This window comes from Oncorhynchus keta, chromosome 1 (assembly GCF_023373465.1).
Source record: "Oncorhynchus keta strain PuntledgeMale-10-30-2019 chromosome 1, Oket_V2, whole genome shotgun sequence".
NCBI classification, from domain to species: Eukaryota; Metazoa; Chordata; class Actinopteri; order Salmoniformes; family Salmonidae; genus Oncorhynchus; species Oncorhynchus keta.
The window spans coordinates 92,652,172-92,675,547 of NC_068421.1; the positions used below are offsets into that span (position 1 = coordinate 92,652,172).

Here is a 23,376-nt window from a genome sequence, read left to right on the forward strand (position 1 = left end):
TCACCTGTAAATTCACCTGTACATTCACCTGTACATTCACCTGTAAATTCACCTCTACATTCACCTGTACATTCACCTGTACATTCACCTGTACATTCACCTGTAAATTCACCTGTACATTCATCTGTACATTCACCTGTAAATTCACCTGTAAATTCACCTCTACATTCACCTCTACATTCACCTGTAAATTCACCTGTACATTCACCTCTACATTCACCTGTAAATTCACCTCTACATTCACCTCTACATTCACCTGTACATTCACCTGTAATTTCATCTGTAAATTAATCTGCACATTAACCTGTAATTTCATCTGTAAATTCACCTGTACATTCACCTGTAAATTAATCTGTACATTCACCTGTACATTCACCTGTAATTTCATCTGTAAATTAATCTGTACATTAACCTGTAATTTCATCTGTAAATTCACCTGTAATTTCATCTGAAATTAATCTGTACATTAACCTGTAATTTCATCTGTAAATTCACCTGTACATTCACCTGTAAATTAATCTGTACATTCACCTGTAAATTCACCTGTACATTCACCTGTAAATTAATCTGTACATTCACCTGTACATTCACCTGTAATTTCATCTGTAAATTAATCTGTACATTAACCTGTAATTTCATATGTAAATTCACCTGTAATTTCATCTGAAATTAATCTGTACATTAACCTGTAATTTCATCTGTAAATTCACCTGTACATTCACCTGTAAATTAATCTGTACATTCACCTCTACATTCACCTGTACATTCACCTGTACATTCACCTGTAAATTCACCTGTACATTCACCTGTACATTCACCTGTACATTCACCTGTAAATTCACCTGTACATTCACCTGTACATTCACCTCTACATTCACCTGTACATTCACCTGTACATTCACCTGTAAATTCACCTGTAAATTCACCTGTACATTCATCTGTACATTCACCTGTAAATTCACCTGTAAATTCACCTGTACATTCACCTGTAAATTCACCTCTACATTCACCTGTACATTCACCTGTACATTCACCTGTAAATTCACCTGTAAATTCACCTGTACATTCATCTGTACATTCACCTGTAAATTCACCTGTAAATTCACCTCTACATTCACCTGTACATTAATCTGTACATTCACCTGTACATTCACCTGTACATTCACCTGTAATTTCATCTGTAAATTAATCTGTACATTAACCTGTAATTTCATCTGTAAATTCACCTGTACATTCACCTGTAAATTAATCTGTACATTCACCTGTACATTCACCTGTAATTTCATCTGTAAATTAATCTGTACATTCACCTGTAATTTCATCTGTAAATTCACCTGTAAATTAATCTGTACATTCACCTGTACATTCATCTGTAAATTCACCTGTACATTCACCTGTAAATTAACCTGTACATTCACCTGTACATTCACCTGTAAATTAATCTGTACATTCACCTGTACATTCACCTGTAAATTCACCTGTAAATTAATCTGTACATTCACCTGTACATTCACCTGTACATTAACATGTAAATTCACCTATACATTCACCTGTAAATTCACCTGTACATTAACCTGTAAATTCACCTGTACATTCACCTGTACATTAACCTGTAATTTCATCTGTAAATTCACCTGTACATTAACCTGTACATTAACTTGTACATTAACCTGTACATTAACCTCTAAATTCACCTGTACATTAACCTGTACATTAACCTGTACATTCACCTCTAAATTCACCTGTACATTCACCTGTAAATTAACCTGTAATTTCATCTGTACATTCACCTGTACATTAACCTGTACATTAACCTGAACATTCACCTCTAAATTCACCTGTACATTAACCTGTACATTAACCTGAACATTCACCTCTAAATTCACCTGTACATTCACCTGTAAATTCACCTGTAAATTCACCTGTACATTAACCTGTAATTTCATCTGTAAATTCACCTGTAAATTAATCTGTACATTCACCTGTACATTCACCTGTACATTAACCTGTACATTCACCTGTACATTAACCTGTACATTAACCTGTAAATTCACCTGTACATTAACCTGTACATTCACCTGTAATTTCATCTGTAAATTCACCTGTACATTCACCTGTAAATTCACCTGTACATTAACCTGTACATTAACCTGTACATTAACCTGTACATTAACCTGTAATTTCATATGTAAATTCACCTGTACGTTCACCTGTAAATTCACCTGTACATTCACCTGTACATTCACCTGTACATTAACCTGTACATTCACCTGTACATTAATCTGGAAATTAACCTGTACATTAACCTGTACATTAACCTGTACATTCACCTGTACATTCACCTGTACATTCACCTGTAATTTCATCTGTAAATTCACCTGTACATTAACCTGTACATTCACCTGTACGTTCACCTGTAAATTAATCTGTAAATTCACCTGTAATTTCATCTGTACATTCACCTGTAAATTCATCTGTACATTTACTTTTAAATTCACCTGTATATTCACCTGTAAATTAACCTGTAAATTAACCTGTAAATTCACCTGTACATTCACCTGTACATTCACCTGTAAATTCATCTGTACATTCACCTTTAAATTCACCTGTATATTCATCTGTAAATTCACCTTTAAATTCACCTGTAGATTCACCTGTACATTAACCTGTAAATTCACCTGTACATTCACCTGTAAACTCACCTGTACATTAACCTGTACATTCACCTGTACATTCACCTGTAAATTAACCTGTAAATTCACCTGTACATTAACCTGTACATTAACCTGAACATTCACCTCTAAATTCACCTGTACATTCACCTGTACATTCACCTGTACATTCAAATCCACTTCATTCCATTGAAAGGAAGCAGTGTAAAGCTCCCATATAAAATGCAATAATCATAAAAATAATGTTTTGGCTGTAATCTGATGTAGATATTAACAGAGTACCATGTTGCAAAAAATCTATTCAGATTTCTGATATGTTTTCCTGTGTGATATTTATACCCACTATGCCAGGATTTAAATGACTTCAAGCCTCATGGAAAAGGCAATGAAGGGCACACACACCCAACAAAATTGATATTTATGTAATAAAAAAAACATAGGAATACTGGGAAACCAAATAAAACCTCCTGCTACTCTGCCCGCCTGCTCTCCAAAAGCTTCTAGCGACTGTAACTATGTATTACCTTTCGCAGGGCATTTTTCTTGCTTCCTGATAATAACTAGGAACATAAGCAATCAGGGCCTAAGAGGATTTGATTGTACATCTAGGCGGAGACATAGTGCTTTTGCCATTAGGACTTGGGTAGAATGCTCTGTCAGTAGCCGAGTTTCCATTAGAAACCTGCAGCTACTGGGGTTGATATATAATGTGCATGGGTTAACCTTTTCAATCATAGTGTCAACACTTTGGATTTGCTTCTGCTCATCTCTTTCGTCCCTAACCTCGCCACTCTTTCTCTCGCTCTCTCTCTCCCTGTCTGTCACTCTCTTTTCCTCTCCCTCTCTCTCTCTCTCTCTCGCCCTTTCTCTCTCTCTCTCTGTCTGTCTGTCTCTCTCCCTCTCTTGCTCCTTCTCTCTCTCTCTCTCTCTCTATCTCTCTCCTGCTCCTTCTCTCTCTCTCTTCTCTTCTCATCTCTCTCTCCCTCTCTTGATAATGAAATGCTTGCTCCAACTTCCCTTCTATCTGCCTTCTGAGTCCACAATTTAGATTACTTCATCTCGCCGAGCAACAAACTGAATGAAATTTCGATTTGAGCAGAAAGTAATTTACTGGGATCTGGCCCCATTTGTCATCATATCTCACCGGGTGTTTGCTCTATCACTGCACTTATGCAATCAAATAAGACCACAGCATCTGACATGCTCAGGAGAGAGAGGGGGGAGAGGGAGGGAGGGAAGGGGAGGGGAGAGAAGGGGAGGGGAGGGAGGGAGGATAGAGAGAGTGGTTAACATTCGTGTATGTGGATCCGAAGATTAAGATGTTCAGCCTAAATCGCAGATGAGGAATATATTCGTGATCGTTTATTCTTGAACTCCTAAAATGATTGTAAAATTAAATGAGACGAATGGTGTTATTCATTAGGCATATTCTGAGCAATATTCTTGTAGGATGTCTGTACCTATTTTTCCCACAAAACAAATTAATTAAATAGTGGACAAATGACACCAGGTACTATAGGAGAGATAGCCTGGTCACAAACTGACTGGTGTTGTTAAATGTATTGACATAGAGTGACAGAGACTTCATTGGAAAGGAAACAACTGAAATGGCTTTCGATAGGAAGCTGAAGAAACACATTTTGTCTTGGCATCGATTGAAAGGGCTCAATCAAAACTCCATTTTAAAAAAAGGAATTAGCTGGACGACTGTTGTGACAACACTGCCGCCATTAAAGTACACATAATGTGTGTGTGTGTGTGTGTGGGAAAAGGAGAGGGATGTCTTTGTTTTAACACCACAGAAAAGCATCACAATCTTATCTCTTATATTATCTACGCTGTTCAATTCCAGACGTGAGTCATTAGGTTTGTGTATAGACAAAACACAATAAATGTTTAAAAAAAAAATGTGGGATACTGTAAATCTTACAGGGAGACATTTCACCAACAGGAAGTGCTGTTGTCAAAACCATACACAACACATAAAACACTCCCAAGTTATAGAAAATGATCATATTTGATTGGATGTAAGAAAAGTGCAGAGGTGGTCCACAAACACTCGGTGAGACAGAAACAGGATCAGTCATGAAAATTACACTTCGTTCTGTGTGTTAACAGCTTGTTTGACACTTCTACCTCTCATTCACTCTGACCCTGAACGCATAGAAAAACATTGTGCACTGCAGCACAGCTCTTCTCATCTATATATATATATAATGTATAACAACATTTAGCCAGTGTTCATGTCTGTACAACATTTAGCCAGTGTTGTATGCACACATGACTGTAAGTCTGCTTTGGATAAAAGCAAAGGAAATTATATTATTATTATTATAAGACTTTTCTGCCCTCCATCCAGTCTTCCTTTTCATTTCGTCTCCCCATCGCTGGGCCTCTATACATAACTGGGTTAATCATCAGGCAAGGATCGCTGTTGATAGTATTTCATTTAAAGGGCTGCTCAATGAAGTTGATATCAGCCTGGACTTGGACTCTAATGGTCTCTGTTTTCCATTGAGCTGCTGTATTGGGGTGGAGGACAGGTTGAGATGAGGGGATGATGGGAGAGGACAGGTTGAGATGAGGGGATGATGGGAGAGGACAGGTTGAGATGAGGGGATGATGGGAGAGGACTGGGTGAGATGAGGGGATGATGGGAGAGGACAGGTTGAGATGAGGGGATGATGGGAGAGGCCAGGTTAGGATGAGGGGATGATGGGAGAGGACAGGTTGAGATGAGGGGATGATGGGAGAGGACAGGTTGAGATGAGGGGATGATGGGAGAGGACAGGTTGAGATGAGGGGATGATGGGAGAGGACAGGAGGAGATGAGGGGATGATGGGAGAGGACAGGTTGAGATGAGGGGATGATGGGAGAGGACAGGTTGAGATGAGGGGATGATGGGAGAGGACAGGTTGAGATGAGGGGATGATGGGAGAGGACAGGGTGAGATGAGGGGATGATGGGAGAGGACAGGAGGAGATGAGGGGATGATGGGAGAGGACAGGTTGAGATGAGGGGATGATGGGAAGGCCAGCGGGAATATAATGATATGGACATTTGAGATGAGGGGATGATGAAAGGACTTGAGAGTCATGATGTGCATACATTCTGAGGGGATGATGGGAGAGGACTGGGTCCCGAGGGGATGATGGGAACCCACTTGAGATGGCATGATGAGAAGCGCCATGCTCTACCAGATGAGCTACAGAAGGACCACAATGGGAGGGATGAGGGGATGATGGCAGAGGACAGGTTGAGATGAGGGGATGATGGGAGAGGACAGGAGAAGATGAGGGGATGACGGGAGAGAACAGGTTGAGATGAGGGGATGATGGAAGAGGAAAGAAGGAGATGGGGGGATGACGGGAGAGGACAGGGTGAGAGAAGGGGATGAGGGGAGAGGACAGGGGGAGATGAGGGGATGACGGGAGAGGACAGTGAGATGAGGGGATGATGGGAGAGGACAGGGGGATGAGAGAGAAGGGGATGAGGGGAGAGGACAGGGTGAGATGAGGGGATGACGGGAGAGGACAGGGGAGAGAGAGGGGATGACGGGAGAGGACGGGAGAGAAGGGGATGACGGGAGAGATGAGGGGATGATGGGAGAGGACAGGGGGAGAGATGAGGGGATGATGGGAGAGAAGGGGATGACGGGAGAGGACAGAAGGGGATGATGGGAGAGAAGGGCATGACGGGAGAGATGAGGGGATGACGGTAGAGGACAGGGGAGAGAAGGGGATGACGGGAGAGATGAGGGGATGACGGGAGAGGACAGGGAGGAGATGAGGGGATGACGGGAGAGAAGGGGATGACGGGAGAGGACAGGGAGGAGAGGAGGGGATGACGGGAGAGAAGGGGATGACGGGAGAGGACAGAGGGAGAGAAGGGGATGACGGGAGAGAAGGGGATGACGGGATGAGGACAGGGGAGAGAAGGGATGATGGGAGAGGAGAGATGAGGGGATGAGGGGAGAGGACAGAGGGAGATGAGGGGATGATGGGAGAGGACAGGTTGGGAGATGAGTGGATGAGGGGAGAGGACAGGGTGAGATGAGGGTTTGATGATTTTAGGCAGAGGACAGGAGAAGATCAGGGATGACGGGGCTATATAAATAGGTTTGAGATGATTTTTGATGATTTTGGGAGAGGACAGAGGGAGAGAAGGGGATGAGGGGAGAGGACAGGGTGAGATGAGGGGATGAGGGGAGAGGACAGGGGAGATGAGGGGATGATGGCAGAGGACAGGAGAAGATGAGGGGATGAGGGAGAGGACAGGTTGAGATGAGGGGATGATGGGAGAGGACAGAGGGAGAGAAGGGGATGAGGGGAGAGGACAGGGGGAGATGAGGGGATGAGGGGAGAGGACAGGGGAGAGAAGGGGATGAGGGGAGAGGGGGACAGGGGAGAGAGAAGGGGGCTGAGGGGAGAGGACAGAGGGAGAGAAGGGGCTGAGGGGAGAGGACAGAGGGAGAGAAGGGGATGAGGGGAGAGGACAGAGGGAGAGAAGGGGCTGAGGGGAGAGGACAGAGGGAGAGAAGGGGATGAGGGGAGAGGACAGAGGGAGAGAAGGGGATGAGGGGAGAGGACAGAGGGAGAGAAGGGGCTGAGGGGAGAGGACAGAGGGAGAGAAGGGGATGAGGGGAGAGGACAGAGGGAGAGAAGGGGATGAGGGGAGAGGACAGAGGGAGAGAAGGGGATGAGGGGAGAGGGGACAGGGGGATGAGGGGAGAGGACTGAGGGAGAGAAGGACAGGGGGAGAGGATAGGGGAGAGAGGGGGTGAGGGGAGAGGACAGAGGGTTAGAAGGGGCTGAGGGGAGAGGACAGAGGGTTAGAAGGGGCTGAGGGGAGAGGACAGAGGGTTAGAAGAAGGGGATGAGGGTTAGAAGGGGCAGAGGGGAGAGGACAGGGGGTGAGGGGAGAGGACAGAGGGAGAGAAGGGGATGAGGGGAGAGGATAGAGGGAGAGAAGGGGATGAGGGGAGAGGACAGAGGGTTAGAAGGGGCTGAGGGGAGAGGACAGAGGGAGAGAAGGGGCTGAGGGGAGAGGACAGGGGGAGAGAAGGGGCTGAGGGGAGAGGACAGAGGGAGAGAAGGGGCTGAGGGGAGAGGACAGAGGGAGAGAAGGGGCTGAGGGGAGAGGACAGAGGGAGAGAAGGGGATGAGGAAGCCCCAGGTCAGTATAATTAAGGAGGACTCTTTAGCAACACGACTGGTTTTCAGTTCATTTCCCTTCAAATCAGAGGCTCAGAGGTTTTCAATGGGTTCCTTTGTTGTTTTTCAAGCCCTTTGCCTGAACAATCAATCACATGGGAGGATGGTTTTGTCAACCAGCATGGAGGAGGGAGGGGCTATGTGGTGATTTTGTTTGTGTATCCCTCCTGTTCCCCTCCCACGCAAGTGATCTGAATAAGAGACACTACAAGATACCCTATGTCTTTCATTAGAATATCATTTGGTGCTGTCTACTGTCTGTCTACGAGAGACAACCGGATTTCGGCTCTGACTGAGTGTGCCAGGTGATTTGAAATATAGCGTCGCAGCTTGTTGTGTTGTTAGGATGTCTGGCAAATGCAGAGCCTCGTTCCGCGGCTCGCTGAGGCTTTTTGAAGCGCCGGTGAAATTACAGACACAACAATGATTTCCGCGTCATAGTCCATTAAAAAAATGCCTCTCTCTACATCGTCAGCCAAAGCACCTTAAAAGCACTAAGGCCATATTGATACTTAAAACAGGGCTTTACATAATGACAAGAGCTGTATTAGAGTGAGAGAGGTTGTGGAGGAGGGAGGTGTTGAGAGGAGAGGGGAGGAGGGAGGAGAGGGGAGGTAGGTGGAGAGGAGGGTGGTGGTGACGGGGGTGGGGGGGGGGATCAGCCAATTACACTTGGTTAATTTAGAGTAACAGATCTGGCCCCTGGTGAATTGAAGGCCTTGAATTAATTCTGTTATGACAAATCAAGATAAACGTTTTGCCTAAATTGCATGCGATTTAATTAATTTCTGAAATCCCAGTTCTTTCCCTTTCCCTAATACTTCACATGTTCCTGTTGCTGTCATAGTGCTGCAGACTTCAAAGTGATATTAAAGAACCAACTATTACATTTGCCTAGCAGCACATTCTACTAGAAAAGTGCCATTTAATTACCTTGTCTCTATTCAATTAAAGGGACAGTGTTCATTTTACGTCCAAATCCAGCCGACACACGATTGCTACGCTAGATAAATTAATTATTTATCTCTCTCTTCACTCAAACCAACCCACACAAATAATAGCACCTCTGATTTAAACACAACAGTTAAGTAAAGCTAGTGAAAGCTGTATTGGGAGGGTTCTTTTAAACAGACAGAGACACATGGGTACCTTAAAGGCACCTTATTCCCTATATATACACAGCACTACTTTTGACCAGAGCCCTATGGGAGAGAAGAGGTCTATGGGTAATGTAGTGTACTACATAGAGAAGAGGTCTATGGGTAATGTAGTGTACTAGGGCATGGGTATTCAACTCTTACCTTACGAGTTCCGGAACATGATGGTTTTCTGTTCTACCTGATAATTAATTGCACACACCTGGTATCCCAGATCTAAACCTGTCCCTGATTAGAGGGGGAACAATGTAAAATAAAATAAAAAGGAGGTCTTGAAGGTCCACTGTTGAGTTTGAAGGGAATTAGGGTGTCATGGGCCCTGGCCATAAGTAGTGCACTATACAGGGGATAGGTTGCAATTTGCAGTGTACCCTGACAGCCCTACAGAGTGACAGCGTTTGGCCCTATACACAGTGTTTGTGGTGTCTTCCTGTGTGATGGATGGTGGATGGGTATCATCTCAGGTCAGGCACGTCTCCCATTAGAAGTAATGTGATGCATTTTCACTCATGCGTCACGATCAATGTGGAGCGGTTTTCACATCAGCTTTATTAATAAAAGTAAGAGATATAACTCCATTATTTATACTGCAAGAGCAATTTAATAATCCATTACAAGATGAGACCCAGAAAAAAACTGAGACCCAGAAAAAAACTGGCCTTCACAATAATCCCCCCTTTTCTCTCTCTCTTTCGTTCTACCCTTTTCTCTCTCTCCATCTCTCTCTCACTCTCTCAAAAGCCAATTTGGTTAATTAAATGTTTTGTTTGTTAGATGTGTGGACACGTCATTGGAAGTAGAGAGGAGGGAGGAAGGAGAGGAGGGAGAGGGAGAAGGGAGAGGAGGGAGTGGAGAAGAGGGAGTAGAGAGGAGGGAGAGGAGGGAGTAGAGAGGAGGGAGTAGAGAGTAGAGAGGAGGGAGGGGAGGGAGTGGAGAGGAGGGAGTGGAGAGGAGGGAGTGGAGAGGAGGGAGAGGGGAGGAGGGATGAGAGAGGATGGAGAGGAGGGAGAGGGGAGGAGGGAGAAGAGAGGATGGAGAGGAGGGAGAGGGGAGGAGGGATGAGAGAGGATGGAGAGGAGGGAGAGGGGAGGAGGGATGAGAGAGGATGGAGAGGAGGGAGAGGGGAGGAGGAAGAGGAGGGAGTGGAGAGGAGGGAGAGGGAGAAGGGAGTGGAGAGGAGGGAGTAGAGAGGAGGGAGTAGAGAGTAGAGAGGAGGGAGTGGAGAGGAGGGAGTAGAGAGGAGGGAGGACGGAGGGGAGGGAGTGGAGAGGAGGGAGTAGAGAGGAGGGAGAGGAGGGAGTAGAGAGGATGGAGAGGAGGGAGAGTGGAGGAGGGATGAGAGAGGATGGAGAGGAGGGAGAGGGGAGGAGGGAGAAAAGGGAGTAGAGAGGAGGAAGAGGGGAGGAGAGGAGAGGAAGAGGGGAGGAGAAGAGGGGGAGGGGAGGAGGGACTAGAGAGGAGAGGAGAGAGAGGAGGAAGAGGAGAGGAGAGGAGAGAGGAGAGGAGAGGAGAGGAGAGAGGAGAGGAGAGGAGAGGAGAGGAGAGGAGAGGAGACTGAGAGCAGATCTCATTAGATAAAACCCATCAGGACTAAAGCTAAATGAAGGGGGACTCTAATTAAAGACTTTAATTGTGTGGACTTACTGTCAGATGTTTTTTTCTAACCTGCTTTCCTTTCCTTATCTCACAGGCTAGTCTAGTGCAGAGACAGGCAGGGATCTGTCCCAATGGCACCCTATTCCCTTTATAGTGCTCTGGTCACAAGTAGTGCACTATAAAGGGAATAGAGTGCTGTTTGGGAAGTAGACTGTGTTTCAGCTCCTCTCCCCTCTACCACCTAGCTCTCATTACATTACAAGTGGCAAAGTGTGTCCTCTTTTCCATCCATTCCTTCCTCTCTATTTAAATTATGTTGTAGTGCCATTATGAATGGAGTGACCCATTGACTTGATCCTTGTTGATGGGGAGCTGGGTGGGGAGAGGAGAGACACAGGCCCTCGTCATCCCTGGAGGTCTGTTTACGGGGTATAGAAAGGTGTATTATAGTAAGGTGTATTATAGCATGGTGTATTATAGTATGGTGTATTATAGTATAGTGTATTAAAGTATGGTGTATTATAGTATGGTGTATTATAGTATAGTGTATTATAGTATAGTGTATTATAGTATGGTGTATTATAGTACGGTGTATTATAGTATAGTGTATTATAGTATGGTGTATATAGTATGGTGTATTATAGTACGGTGTATTATAGTATAGTGTATTATAGTATGGTGTATTATAGTATAGTGTATTAAAGTATGGTGTATTATAGTATGGTGTATTATAGTATGGTGTATTATAGTATAGTGTATTAAAGTATGGTGTATTATAGTATGGTGTATTATAGTACAGTGTATTATAGTATGGTGTATTATAGTATAGTGTATTAAAGCATGGTGTATTATAGTACGGTGTATTATAGTATGGTGTATTATAGTACGGTGTATTATAGTACGGTGTATTATAGTATAGTGTATTATAGTATGGTGTATTATAGTATGGTGTATTATAGTATGGTGTATTATAGTATAGTGTATTATAGTATAGTGTATTATAGTATGGTGTATTATAGTATAGTGTATTATAGTATGGTGTATTATAGTATGGTGTATTATAGTATAGTGTATTATAGTATGGTGTATTATAGTATAGTGTATTATAGTATGGTGTATTATAGTATGGTGTATTATAGTATAGTGTATTATAGTATGGTGTATTATAGTATGGTGTATTATAGTATAGTGTATTATAGTATGGTGTATTATAGTATGGTGTATTATAGTATAGTGTATTATAGTATGGTGTATTATAGTATAGTGTATTAAAGCATGGTGTATTATAGTACGGTGTATTATAGTATGGTGTATTATAGTATAGTGTATTATAGTATGGTGTATTATAGTATAGTGTATTATAGTATGGTGTATTATAGTATGGTGTATTATAGTATGGTGTATTATAGTATGGTGTATTATAGTATGGTGTATTATAGTATAGTGTATTATAGTATGGTGTATTATAGTATAGTGTATTATAGTATGGTGTATTATAGTATGGTGTATTATAGTATGGTGTATTATAGTATGGTGTATTATAGTATAGTGTATTAAAGCATGGTGTATTATAGTATGGTGGATTATAGTACGGTGTATTATAGTATAGTGTATTATAGTATGGTGTATTATAGTATAGTGTATTAAAGTATGGTGTATTATAGAATGGTGTATTATAGTACGGTGTATTATAGTATAGTGTATTATAGTACGGTGTATGGTGTATTATAGTATGGTGTATTAAAGTATGGTATAGTGTATTATAGTATAGTGCATTATAGTATAGTGTATTATAGTATAGTGTATTATAGTATGGTGTATTATAGTATAGTGTATTAAAGTATGGTATAGTGTATTATAGTATAGTGTATTATAGTATAGTGTATTATAGTATGGTGTATTATAGTATAGTGTATTAAAGTATGGTGTATTATAGAATGGTGTATTATAGTATGGTGTATTATAGTATGGTGTATTATATAATGGTGTATTATAGTATAGTGTATTATAGTATGGTGTATGGTGTATTATAGTATGGCGTATTATAGTATGGTGTATTATAGTATGGTGTATTATAGCACGGTGTATTATAGTATGGTGTATTATAGTACAGTGTATTATAGTATAGTGTATTATAGTAAGGTGTATTTCCTGCTCTCCAGGACACCTACACCACCCGATGTCACAGGAAGGCCAAAAAGATCATCAAGGACAACAACCACCCGAGCCACTGCCTGTTCATCCCGCTATCATTCAGAAGGCGAGGTCAGTACAGCTGCATCAAAGCAGGGACCGAGAGACTGAAAAACAGCTTCTATCTCAAGGCCATCAGACTGTTAAACAGCCACCACTAACATTGAGTGGCTGCTGCCAACATACTGACTCAAATCTCTGGCCACTTTGATAATAAAACGTTGGATGTATTAAATGTATCACTAGTCACTTTAAACAATGCCACTTTATATAATGTTTACATACCCTACATTACTCATATGTATATACTGTATTTTATACCATCTACTGCATGTTGCCTATGCTGGGCGGCCATCGCTCATCCATATATTTATATGTACATATTCTTATGAATTCCTTTACACTTGTGTATAAGTTAGTTGTTGTGAAATTGTTAGATTACTTGTTAGATATTGATGCACGGTCGGGACTAGAAGCACAAGCATTTCGCTACACTCGCATTTACATCTGATAACCATGTGTATGTGACCAAACACATTTGATTTGATTTATTACAGATACGGTTTATTATATTATGGTGTATAGTATTGTGTGTATAGTATGGTGTATTATAGTACGATATATAGTATGGTGTTTAGTACAGTGTATTATATTATGGTGTATAGTATTGTGTGTATTAGTACAGTGTATTATACTATGGTGTATAGTATGATGTATATTAGTACAGTGTATTATACTATGGTGTATAGTATGATGTATATTAGTACAGTGTATATTACATTGTATTATAGTATGGTGTATTATAGTATAGTGTAAAGTACAATGTATAGTATAGTTTATTATAGTACAGTATATTATAGTATGGTGTATTAAAGTACAGTGTATTATAGTATGGTGTATTATAGTATGGTGTATTATAGTATAGTGTATTATAGTACAGTATATTATAGTATGGTGTATTATAGTACAGTGTATTATAGTATGGTGTTTTATAGTACAGTGTAATATAGTATGTGTATAGTATGGTGTTTTATAGTACAGTGTAATATAGTATGTGTATAGTATGGTGTTTTATAGTACAGTGTAATATAGTATGTGTATAGTACAGTGTAATATAGTATGGTGTATTATAGTATGGTGTATTATAGTACAGTGTATATAGTATGTGTATTATAGTGTATAGTATGTGTATTATAGTATGGTGTATTATAGTACAGTGTATTAGTATGGTGTATTATAGTACAGTGTAATATAGTATGGTGTTTTATAGTACAGTGTAATATAGTATGTGTATAGTACAGTGTAATATAGTATGTGTATTATAGTATGGTGTATTATATTATGGTGTATTATAGTACAGTGTAATATAGTATGTGTATATATATGGTGTATTATATTATGGTGTATTATAGTACAGTGTATTATAGTACAGTGTATTATAGTATAGTGTATTATAGTATGGTGTATTATAGTATAGTGTAATATAGTATGTGTATAGTACAGTGTATTATATTATGGTGTATTATAGTATATAGTGTATTATATTATGGTGTATTATAGTACAGTGTATTATAGTACAGTATATTATAGTATAGTGTATTATAGTACAGTATATTATAGTATGGTGTATTATAGTACAGTGTATTATAGTATAGTGTATTATAGTATGGTGTTTTATAGTACAGTGTAATATAGTATGTGTATAGAATGGTGTTTTATAGTACGGTGTATTATAGTACAGTGTATTATAGTATGGTGTTTTATAGTACAGTGTAATTAGTAGTAGTATGTGTATTATATTATGGTGTATTATAGTATGGTGTATTATAGTATGGTGTTTTATAGTACAGTGTATTATAGTACAGTGTATTATAGTATGGTGTTTTATAGTATAGTGTATTATAGTATGTGTATAGTATAGTGTATTATAGTATGGTGTTTTATAGTACAGTGTAATATAGTATGTGTATAGTATGGTGTTTTATAGTACAGTGTAATATAGTATGGGTATAGTACAGTGTAATACAGTATGTGTATAGTACAGTGTAATATAGTATGTGTATAGTATGGTGTTTTATAGTACAGTGTAATATAGTATGTGTATAGTATGGTGTTTTATAGTACAGTGTAATATAGTATGTGTATAGTACAGTGTAATATAGTATGTGTATAGTATGGTGTTTTATAGTACAGTGTAATATAGTATGGGTATAGTACAGTGTAATACAGTATGTGTATAGTACAGTGTAATATAGTATGTGTATAGTATGGCGTTTTATAGTGTGGTGTTTTATAGTACAGTGTAATATAGTATGTGTATAGTATGGTGTTTTATAGTACAGTGTAATATAGTGGGTATAGTACAGTGTAATACAGTATGTGTATTATAGTACAGTGTAATATAGTATGTGTATAGTATGGTGTTTTATAGTACAGTGTAATATAGTATGTGTATAGTATGGTGTTTTATAGTACAGTGTAATATAGTATGTGTATAGTATGGTGTTTTATAGTACAGTGTAATATAGTATGTGTATAGTATGGTGTTTTATAGTACAGTGTAATATAGTATGTGTATAGTATGGTGTTTTATAGTACAGTGTAATATAGTATGTGTATAGTACAGTGTAATATAGTATGTGTATAGTATGGTGTTTTATAGTACAGTGTAATATAGTATGTGTATAGTACAGTGTAATATAGTATGTGTATAGTATGGTGTTTTATAGTACGGTGTATAGTACAGTGTAATATAGTACGTGTATAGTATGGTGTTTTATAGTACAGTGTAATATAGTATGTGTATAGTATGGTGTTTTATAGTACAGTGTAATATAGTATGGGTATAGTACAGTGTAATACAGTATGTGTATAGTACAGTGTAATATAGTATGTGTATAGTATGGTGTTTTATAGTACAGTGTAATATAGTATGTGTATAGTATGGTGTTTTATAGTACAGTGTAATATAGTATGTGTATAGTACAGTGTAATATAGTATGTGTATAGTATGGTGTTTTATAGTACAGTGTAATATAGTATGGGTATAGTACAGTGTAATACAGTATGTGTATAGTACAGTGTAATATAGTATGTGTATAGTATGGCGTTTTATAGTGCAGTGTAATATAGTACGTGTATAGTATGGTGTTTTATAGTACAGTGTAATATAGTATGTGTATAGTATGGTGTTTTATAGTACAGTGTAATATAGCATGTCATAGTATGGTATTTTATAGTACAGTGTAATATAGTATGGTACAGTACATTATATTTTGGTGTTTTATAGTACAGTGTAATATAGTATGTGTATAGTATGGTGTTTTATAGTACAGTGTAATATAGTATGTGCATAGTATGGTGTTTTATAGTACAGTGTAATATAGTATGTGTATAGTATGGTGTTTATAGTACAGTGTAATATAGTATGTGTATAGTACAGTGTTTTATAGTACAGTACATAGTATGTGTATAGTATGGTGTTTTATAGTACAGTGTAATATAGTATGTGTATAGTATGGTGTTTTATAGTACAGTGTAAGCATAGTACAGCATAGTACAGTGTTTTATAGTACAGTGTACATATAGCACAGTGTATAGTATGGTGTTTTATAGTACAGTGTAATATAGTATGTGTATAGTATGGTGTTTTATAGTACAGTGTAATATAGTACGTGTATAGTATGGTGTTTTATAGTACAGTGTAATATAGTATGTGTATAGTATGGTGTTTTATAGTACAGTGTAATATAGTATGTGTATAGTACAGTGTAATATAGTATGTGTATAGTATGGTGTATTATAGTACGTGTATAGTATGGTGTATTATAGTACAGTGTAATATAGTACGTGTATAGTATGGTGTTTTATAGTACAGTGTAATATAGTACGTGTATAGTATGGTCTATAGTGTGTATAGTGTTTGTATCTGCCTGCCTGTGTTGGTACGTAGCAGCAGCATGTCACTGAGTATTAACTCAATTACTAGCAGTACAGTACAGCACAGTACAGCACAGTACAGTACAGCACAGTACAGTACAGTACAGCACAGTACAGCACAGTACAGTACAGCACAGTACAGCACAGTACAGCACAGTACAGCACAGTACAGCACAGTACAGCACAGCACAGTACAGCACAGTACAGCACAGTACAGCACAGTACAGCACAGTACAGCACAGTACAGTACAGTACAGAGCATTCAGATTATAGCCATATATGATCACTGCAAAACAAAATGCTTGCACATTTAACTGTCCATTTCTGTAAGACAAACAATATCAGAAAATACCTCTTATTACAATAAATATTTATCAAAATCCAAATAAATAACAAACTATGTTTACTGTTTGGCAATAGTCTGTAATATGTATATATATATATATATATATTTTTTTTTTTTTAAAGTGGTGTGACACAGTCTAAAGCGAAAAGTATTTGCTAAGAAAAATCTACTTAATCAACTCTTGTTATTATATTGTGGTCTATTATGAAAAGTGTTCTCCTGCTCCTTGCACCGTGTCTCTAGCCACTGAGTGTTTTGGCTCGTCTTCGCAAGGTCAAATTGTTGAACGATCAGGCTGTCAAATCAGGCGATTCCGCATTAGCAGAATGAGACCGTCTGCCGTCATCAAGCGCTAGCTGCTTAAGTGTTCCACACACTTTATATAAATATTTAAAAAGACCCTCTTTGTTAATTAAATTATCTCTTTTCTGATACACAAACTTGCCAAACAGGATGAGAAACCCTTTTAAATTCCCCCAGTGCTAAAAGGTGCCTGTCCTGTATAGTCTCTCCTAGCATCTCGTAAAGCAAATACAAACCCTGGGGAACAGCCCTTAGCCAGGCTCCCACCTTTTGCTGCTTGATGAAAAATGGCACGATGAACAAACAGACGTGCAGATGTTCTATTAGAAAAATACTGTTTTTCGTCTTGTTCTCTGTCAACATGCCAGCAGTCAGTTTGACCTCTTTTTAAGAATAGTACGGAGAGAATTCAACGAGGAGGGACTTTTAAACAAGGCCCGACGTCGGGTGAATTTGAGAAACGTGTTGTCCATATTCTGAATGGAAAATACATTCTGTGCTTCCATACATCGTTATATAGCCTGTAACATATGTCAACAACTCCTTCATTTCATATCCATGACTTAATTCATTCTACATCACGATAGAAGAATACATAAGGTGCACTTTTCCTAACTAGCAACAAAAATGTTCTCCTTTCTTTTCTATTGTCCCAGGAATCAAGGCGTCCCCTTTAAACCAGGGCATCACATTTAAACCAAGGCGTCCCATTTAAACCAAGGCGTCCCATTTAAACCAGGGCATCCCCTTTAAACCAGGACATCCCCTTTAAACCAGGGCATCCCATTTAAACCAGGGCATCCCATTTAAACCAAGGCGTCCCACCAGGGCATCCCCTTTAAACCAGGACATCCCCTTTAAACCAGGGCGTCCCCTTTAAACCAAGGCGTCCCATTTAAATCAGGGCGTACCCTTTAAACCAAGGCATCCCCTTTAAACCAGGGCGTCCCATTTAAACCAGGGCATCCCCTTTAAACCAGGACATCCCCTTTAAACCAGGGCGTCCCATTTAAACCAAGGCATCCCCTTTAAACCAGGGCGTTCCATTTAAACCAGGGCATTCCATTTAAACCAGGCGTCCCATTTAAATCAGGGCGTCCCCTTTAAACCAAGGCATCCCCTTTAAACCAGGGCGTTCCATTTAAACCAGGGCATCCCCTTTAAACCAGGGCATCCCCTTTAAACCAGGGCATCCCCTTTAAACCAGTCCCATTTAAACCAGGGCATTCCATTTAAACCAGTGCATCCCCTTTAAACCAGGGCATCCCCTTTAAACCGGGGCGTTCCATTTAAACCAGGACATCTCATTTAAACCAAGGCGTCCCCTTTAAACCAGGGCGTCCCCTTTAAAACAGGGCATCCCCTTTAAACCAGGGCCTCCCCTTTAAACCAGGGCATCCCCTTTAAACCAGGGTGTCACCTTTATTTTTCTTGACAGTAACATTTTTTGTCAGGAAATGAATGTGGGACATAGATCCATCGATACAAGTTGTCATTCCAGAATAGAAAATGATATACAGTATGTTACGGTATCTGTACACTTGCTTGAGGGCAGATCTGTACCGCACAATACACACACGCAAACAGACCAAAGCACCCAAACAGACAGAAACACATAAACACCCACACATGTTACCTGTATGTACCCTCGCTGAAGGGTGATCTGCACAATTCACACACGCAACAACAAAAACACACACACACACATAGCCACCTGCGCCCGAGCCCTCAACCGATGTTAACACAAACTCACACATTCCCAGCAGGCCCTGCCGACCTTAACCCGCCAGTCTCACCTGATGTAGTCGTTTCTGCAGAGGATCATGCCGCTCTTGGTGTAACAGGAGGTGCCTATCTCCCCCAGCTGGGCCTGGCAGCAGGAGCACTTAAGGCATCGGCTGTGCCAGTAGCTGTCCATGGTATAGAGAAGGAAGCGGTCAGCGATCTTCCCCCCGCAGCCCGCACACCTCTTCCAGGACAGGGACCCTGCTCCCACCGGAGGGGGCTGGCTGCTACCTCCAGGATTCACCATGGTCCCTAGTGAAGAAATAACAAGAGACACAAACATGTTGATATCAGTATTTGTCACTGGTTAAGAAATACAGAAACGATAAGGATTCCTGCTAGTATTGATTTTGAAACATTTTTCCTGGTTATGAAGAAAAAAACACAAGCGATTAAGAAGGTTGTTATGAGACTGGTGGTGACTGACAGGTGGTGACTAACAGGTGGTGACTGACTGGTGGTGACTGACAGGTGGTGACTGACAGGTGGTGACTGACAGGTGGTGACTAACAGGTGGTGACTAACGGGTGGTGACTGACGGGTGGTGACTGACGGGTGGTGACTAACAGGTGGTGACTGACAGGTGGTGACTAACAGGTGGTGACTAACAGGTGGTGACTAACAGGTGGTGACTGACGGGTGGTGACTGACAGGTGGTGACTGACAGGTGGTGACTGACAGGTGGTGACTAACAGGTGGTGACTAACAGGTGGTGACTGACAGGTGGTGACTAACAGGTGGTGACTAACAGGTGGTGACTAACAGGTGGTGACTAACAGGTGGTGACTAACAGGTGGTGACTAACAGGTGGTGACTGACAGGTGGTGACTAACAGGTGGTGACTAACAGGTGGTGACTAACAGGTGGTGACTGACAGGTGGTGACTAACAGGTGGTGACTGACAGGTGGTGACTAACAGGTGGTGACTAACAGGTGGTGACTGACAGGTGGTGACTAACAGGTGGTGACTAACAGGTGGTGACTGACAGGTGGTGACTAACAGGTGGTGACTGACAGGTGGTGACTAACAGGTGGTGACTAACAGGTGGTGACTAACAGGTGGTGACTGACAGGTGGTGACTAACAGGTGGTAACACCTGGAACATATTAAGACAAGAAAAAGGTGGCTGACCGAAACAACAAAACAATAAACATTGCAGAGGTTAAAGGTTATATCTTGTTGTGTGCAGGAATTCACTTTTCTACAACCTGTAAGGCAGATGTTTCAGATGGTGTTTTCAGGGATTGTTAACTAAAATATTGTTGTCTGACACAGTGCACTTTGTGGTTTATGGAAACTCTTTTTGAAACATTGCGGTTTATGGAAACATTTTTTGGAACATTGAGGTTTATGGCAGCTCATATTGGAACATTGCGGTTTATGGCAGCTCATATTGGAACATTGCGGTTTATGGCAGCTCATATTGGAACATTGCGGTTTATGGCAGCTCATATTGGAACATTGCGGTTTATGGCAGCTCATATTGGAACATTGCGGTTTATGGCAGCTCATATTGGAACATTGCGGTTTATGGCAGCTCATATTGGAACATTGCGGTTTATGGCAGCTCATATTGAAACATTGCGGTTTATGGCAGCTCATATTGAAACATTGCGGTTTATGGCAGCTCATATTGAAACATTGCGGTTTATGGCAGCTCATATTGAAACATTGCGGTTTATGGCAGCTCATATTGAAACATTGCGGTTTATGGCAGCTCATATTGAAACATTGCGGTTTAAGGCAGCTCATATTGAAACATTGCGGTTTATGGCAGCTCATATTGAAACATTGCGGTTTATGGCAGCTCATATTGAAACATTGCGGTTTATGGCAGCTCATATTGGAACATTGTGGTTTATGGCAGCTCATATTGAAACATTGTGGTTTATGGCAGCTCATATTGAAACATTGCGGTTTATGGCAGCTCATATTGGAACACTGTGGTTTATGGCAGCTCATATTGGAACTACAAGTATTCTACATTCTACATTCATTTTACATTTCAAACAAAAGTGTGCTTATTATTGAGATGAGACTTACATTTATTTTAAATATACTTCAAGCAAAAGTTTTATAATGGCCAATTTACAACGCAGTCACGACTTAATTTTTGGTCCAAAGCAGCATTTTGGCAGCCAAGCTACAAAAATAGGCCTATACATGTGAAGTTGAACCAACTGAATTTTCAATTAGCCTACATTTGAATTCCTGGTCGACAGAGAGGCCAGTGTTGTAACAAGGTAATTAAAGTAGTGTTAAATTACGCTGTTTTCTCGGGGTCACGTGATCAGCCACATGTAAACCACACCTCATCCTCACCAACGAGGCAACCCAGGCAGGCTGAAAAAGCTCTAGTCTGAGACAGACCGTGTCTGTAGTGTCTGTCGGTTGTTTGTGGGAAAAAAAAGCTCCAGTTTGGGTCCGATAGCATCGGTAATGTAGTCTGTAGTCTGTCAAAGCTTTATGTTGACTTTCTGTCTGTAGGTCGTCTGTAGTACAAACAACTGACAGACCATATAGACCTATGCCTACAGAGTGCTATTCCAGACAAACTGTCACTGTCAAAAATCTTCCCAATGTGGCATCCATAAGTTATTAGCCTGTTATAGTCAGAGCTGTAAAAGGACTGCAGACTGTAATAATTGTATTTATAAACTCTTCTGTCCCTTCTTCAGTGGTTCTGCTCCAGAGTTACAGAGGAGAAGAGCTACAACTCTACAGGTGGTCCTGTAGCTCAGTTGGTAGAGCATGGCGCTTGTAACGCCAGGGTAGTGGGTTCGATTCCCGTGGACCACCCATACGTAGAATGTATGCACACATGACTGTAAGTCGCTTTGGATAAAAGCGTCTGCTAAATGGCATATATTATTATTATTATATTATATATTATTATATATTATTATTATATTATTTACTGTACCAAATCTGCACTTGATCTTTCTGACTCTCTCTCTCTTGTCTCTGTCTCTCTCTCTCTCTCTCTCTCTCTCTCTCTCTCTATATATATATATATATCCCCACATACACACACACACTGTCTCTCTCCTCTCATCTAAATGCTGTTTTTACTCCATCCATTCTGTGGTTGCGGTGTGATGTGAAGAATGTGTGTTCACTGATAACACCAAGAGCCAGACGAACAATTAGAGCAGAGCTGCACGGGGGCCCTGCCTTTTGTTGGGCTCTTAATGACTTTAGAACAGAACATTACTCTATACCACGCTGTTCTGCACACCTGTCAATGTTCTCTTTCTATGGAAGGCAGAAGGGTGGTCTGCATCGGCTTGTTTCTAACGGAGGGAAGACTGGGTGAACACAGGACTGCTATTAATTGAAAAACCATCAAAGTTGTATGAGACTTTGCAGGGGGGAACGGACCCTATCAATGTTTAGCATGTGTCACCTTTAAAGAGGGACTCAAATCTACTGATATCACGGGCTACTATGGATTAACGTATTACATAGACTATTACTATCCTGCTATCCTATTTGTGATAATCTATTTACGCAATGCAAAACACTTTTTGTTCAAACTGATCTGAAACTAATATATTTGAATTCCAATCCTTTCCCAATGTTCAGCATGCAGGGCAGACTTCTAGCTGAGACAAATCTTTGTTGAAAGGTAATTAGAGGAGAAGGGAAGGGGGAGAAAACGCTGCACTGAGAAAAGCATTCACTAACCCCATTAGCAGAGGCTCTTAGGGACAAGCTATACCTTAGTGCTGATTAAATCTAAAAGGAGATGAATCAAAAAGCTGGCCCGAAAGTGACTCCCTGGATAAATAAGATGGGCCATGTCAAGTTTCATTCCGGGTTGGGGAAGAGAGGACATTTGAGGGGGTAAAGCTTTTAACTTAAATGGGCTAACTCAAGTAATTACACGGACAGGCAATTTAGAAGGCAGTGAGATGGAGTCGGGGAGAAATACAAAACAGATCAGGCAACCCAGACCGGCTGCAGCCCAAGGCTAAACAACCCCCATTCCCGTTCTGGCAATCTGATGGTTGCGTTTTAATGGAAAGTAAAAAGTTAATGTAATACACTACAGCAGACTACAGTGGAACACTGTAACGAAGGTGTTATATGTATTGCCCGTGTCGAGAAAATTCAAAACGTGGACAAAATAGAACGTAAAGAACATGCATGCGTTACTTTGACCAATTC

General features: G+C 40.5%; 1 protein-coding gene, 1 long non-coding RNA gene and 1 other non-coding gene across 4 annotated transcripts in view; 2 read left to right on the forward strand and 1 right to left on the reverse strand.

Annotated features, from left to right (window-relative positions):
- lmo4b (LIM domain only 4b) overlaps positions 1 to 23,376 on the reverse strand; it is a 48,037-nt gene that overhangs the window by 23,815 nt on the left and 846 nt on the right. The window contains exon 2 of the mRNA XM_052465979.1: positions 19,217 to 19,457. Coding sequence (XP_052321939.1) covers positions 19,217 to 19,452 — 236 coding nt within the window. The 5' untranslated portion in view covers positions 19,453 to 19,457. The remainder of the gene's footprint in view (positions 1 to 19,216; positions 19,458 to 23,376) is intronic.
- On the forward strand, positions 4,995 to 6,113 carry LOC127908269 (uncharacterized). 2 transcript variants are annotated; one of them, XR_008066523.1, is made up of 3 exons: positions 4,995 to 5,339; positions 5,402 to 5,680; positions 5,929 to 6,113. It is a non-coding gene; the product is annotated as an uncharacterized LOC127908269 (long non-coding RNA). The 2 variants fall into 2 exon arrangements; XR_008066524.1 differs by having other exon boundaries at positions 5,433 to 5,680.
- trnat-ugu (transfer RNA threonine (anticodon UGU)) lies at positions 21,931 to 22,005 on the forward strand. Its single transcript has one exon. It is a non-coding gene; the product is annotated as a tRNA-Thr (tRNA).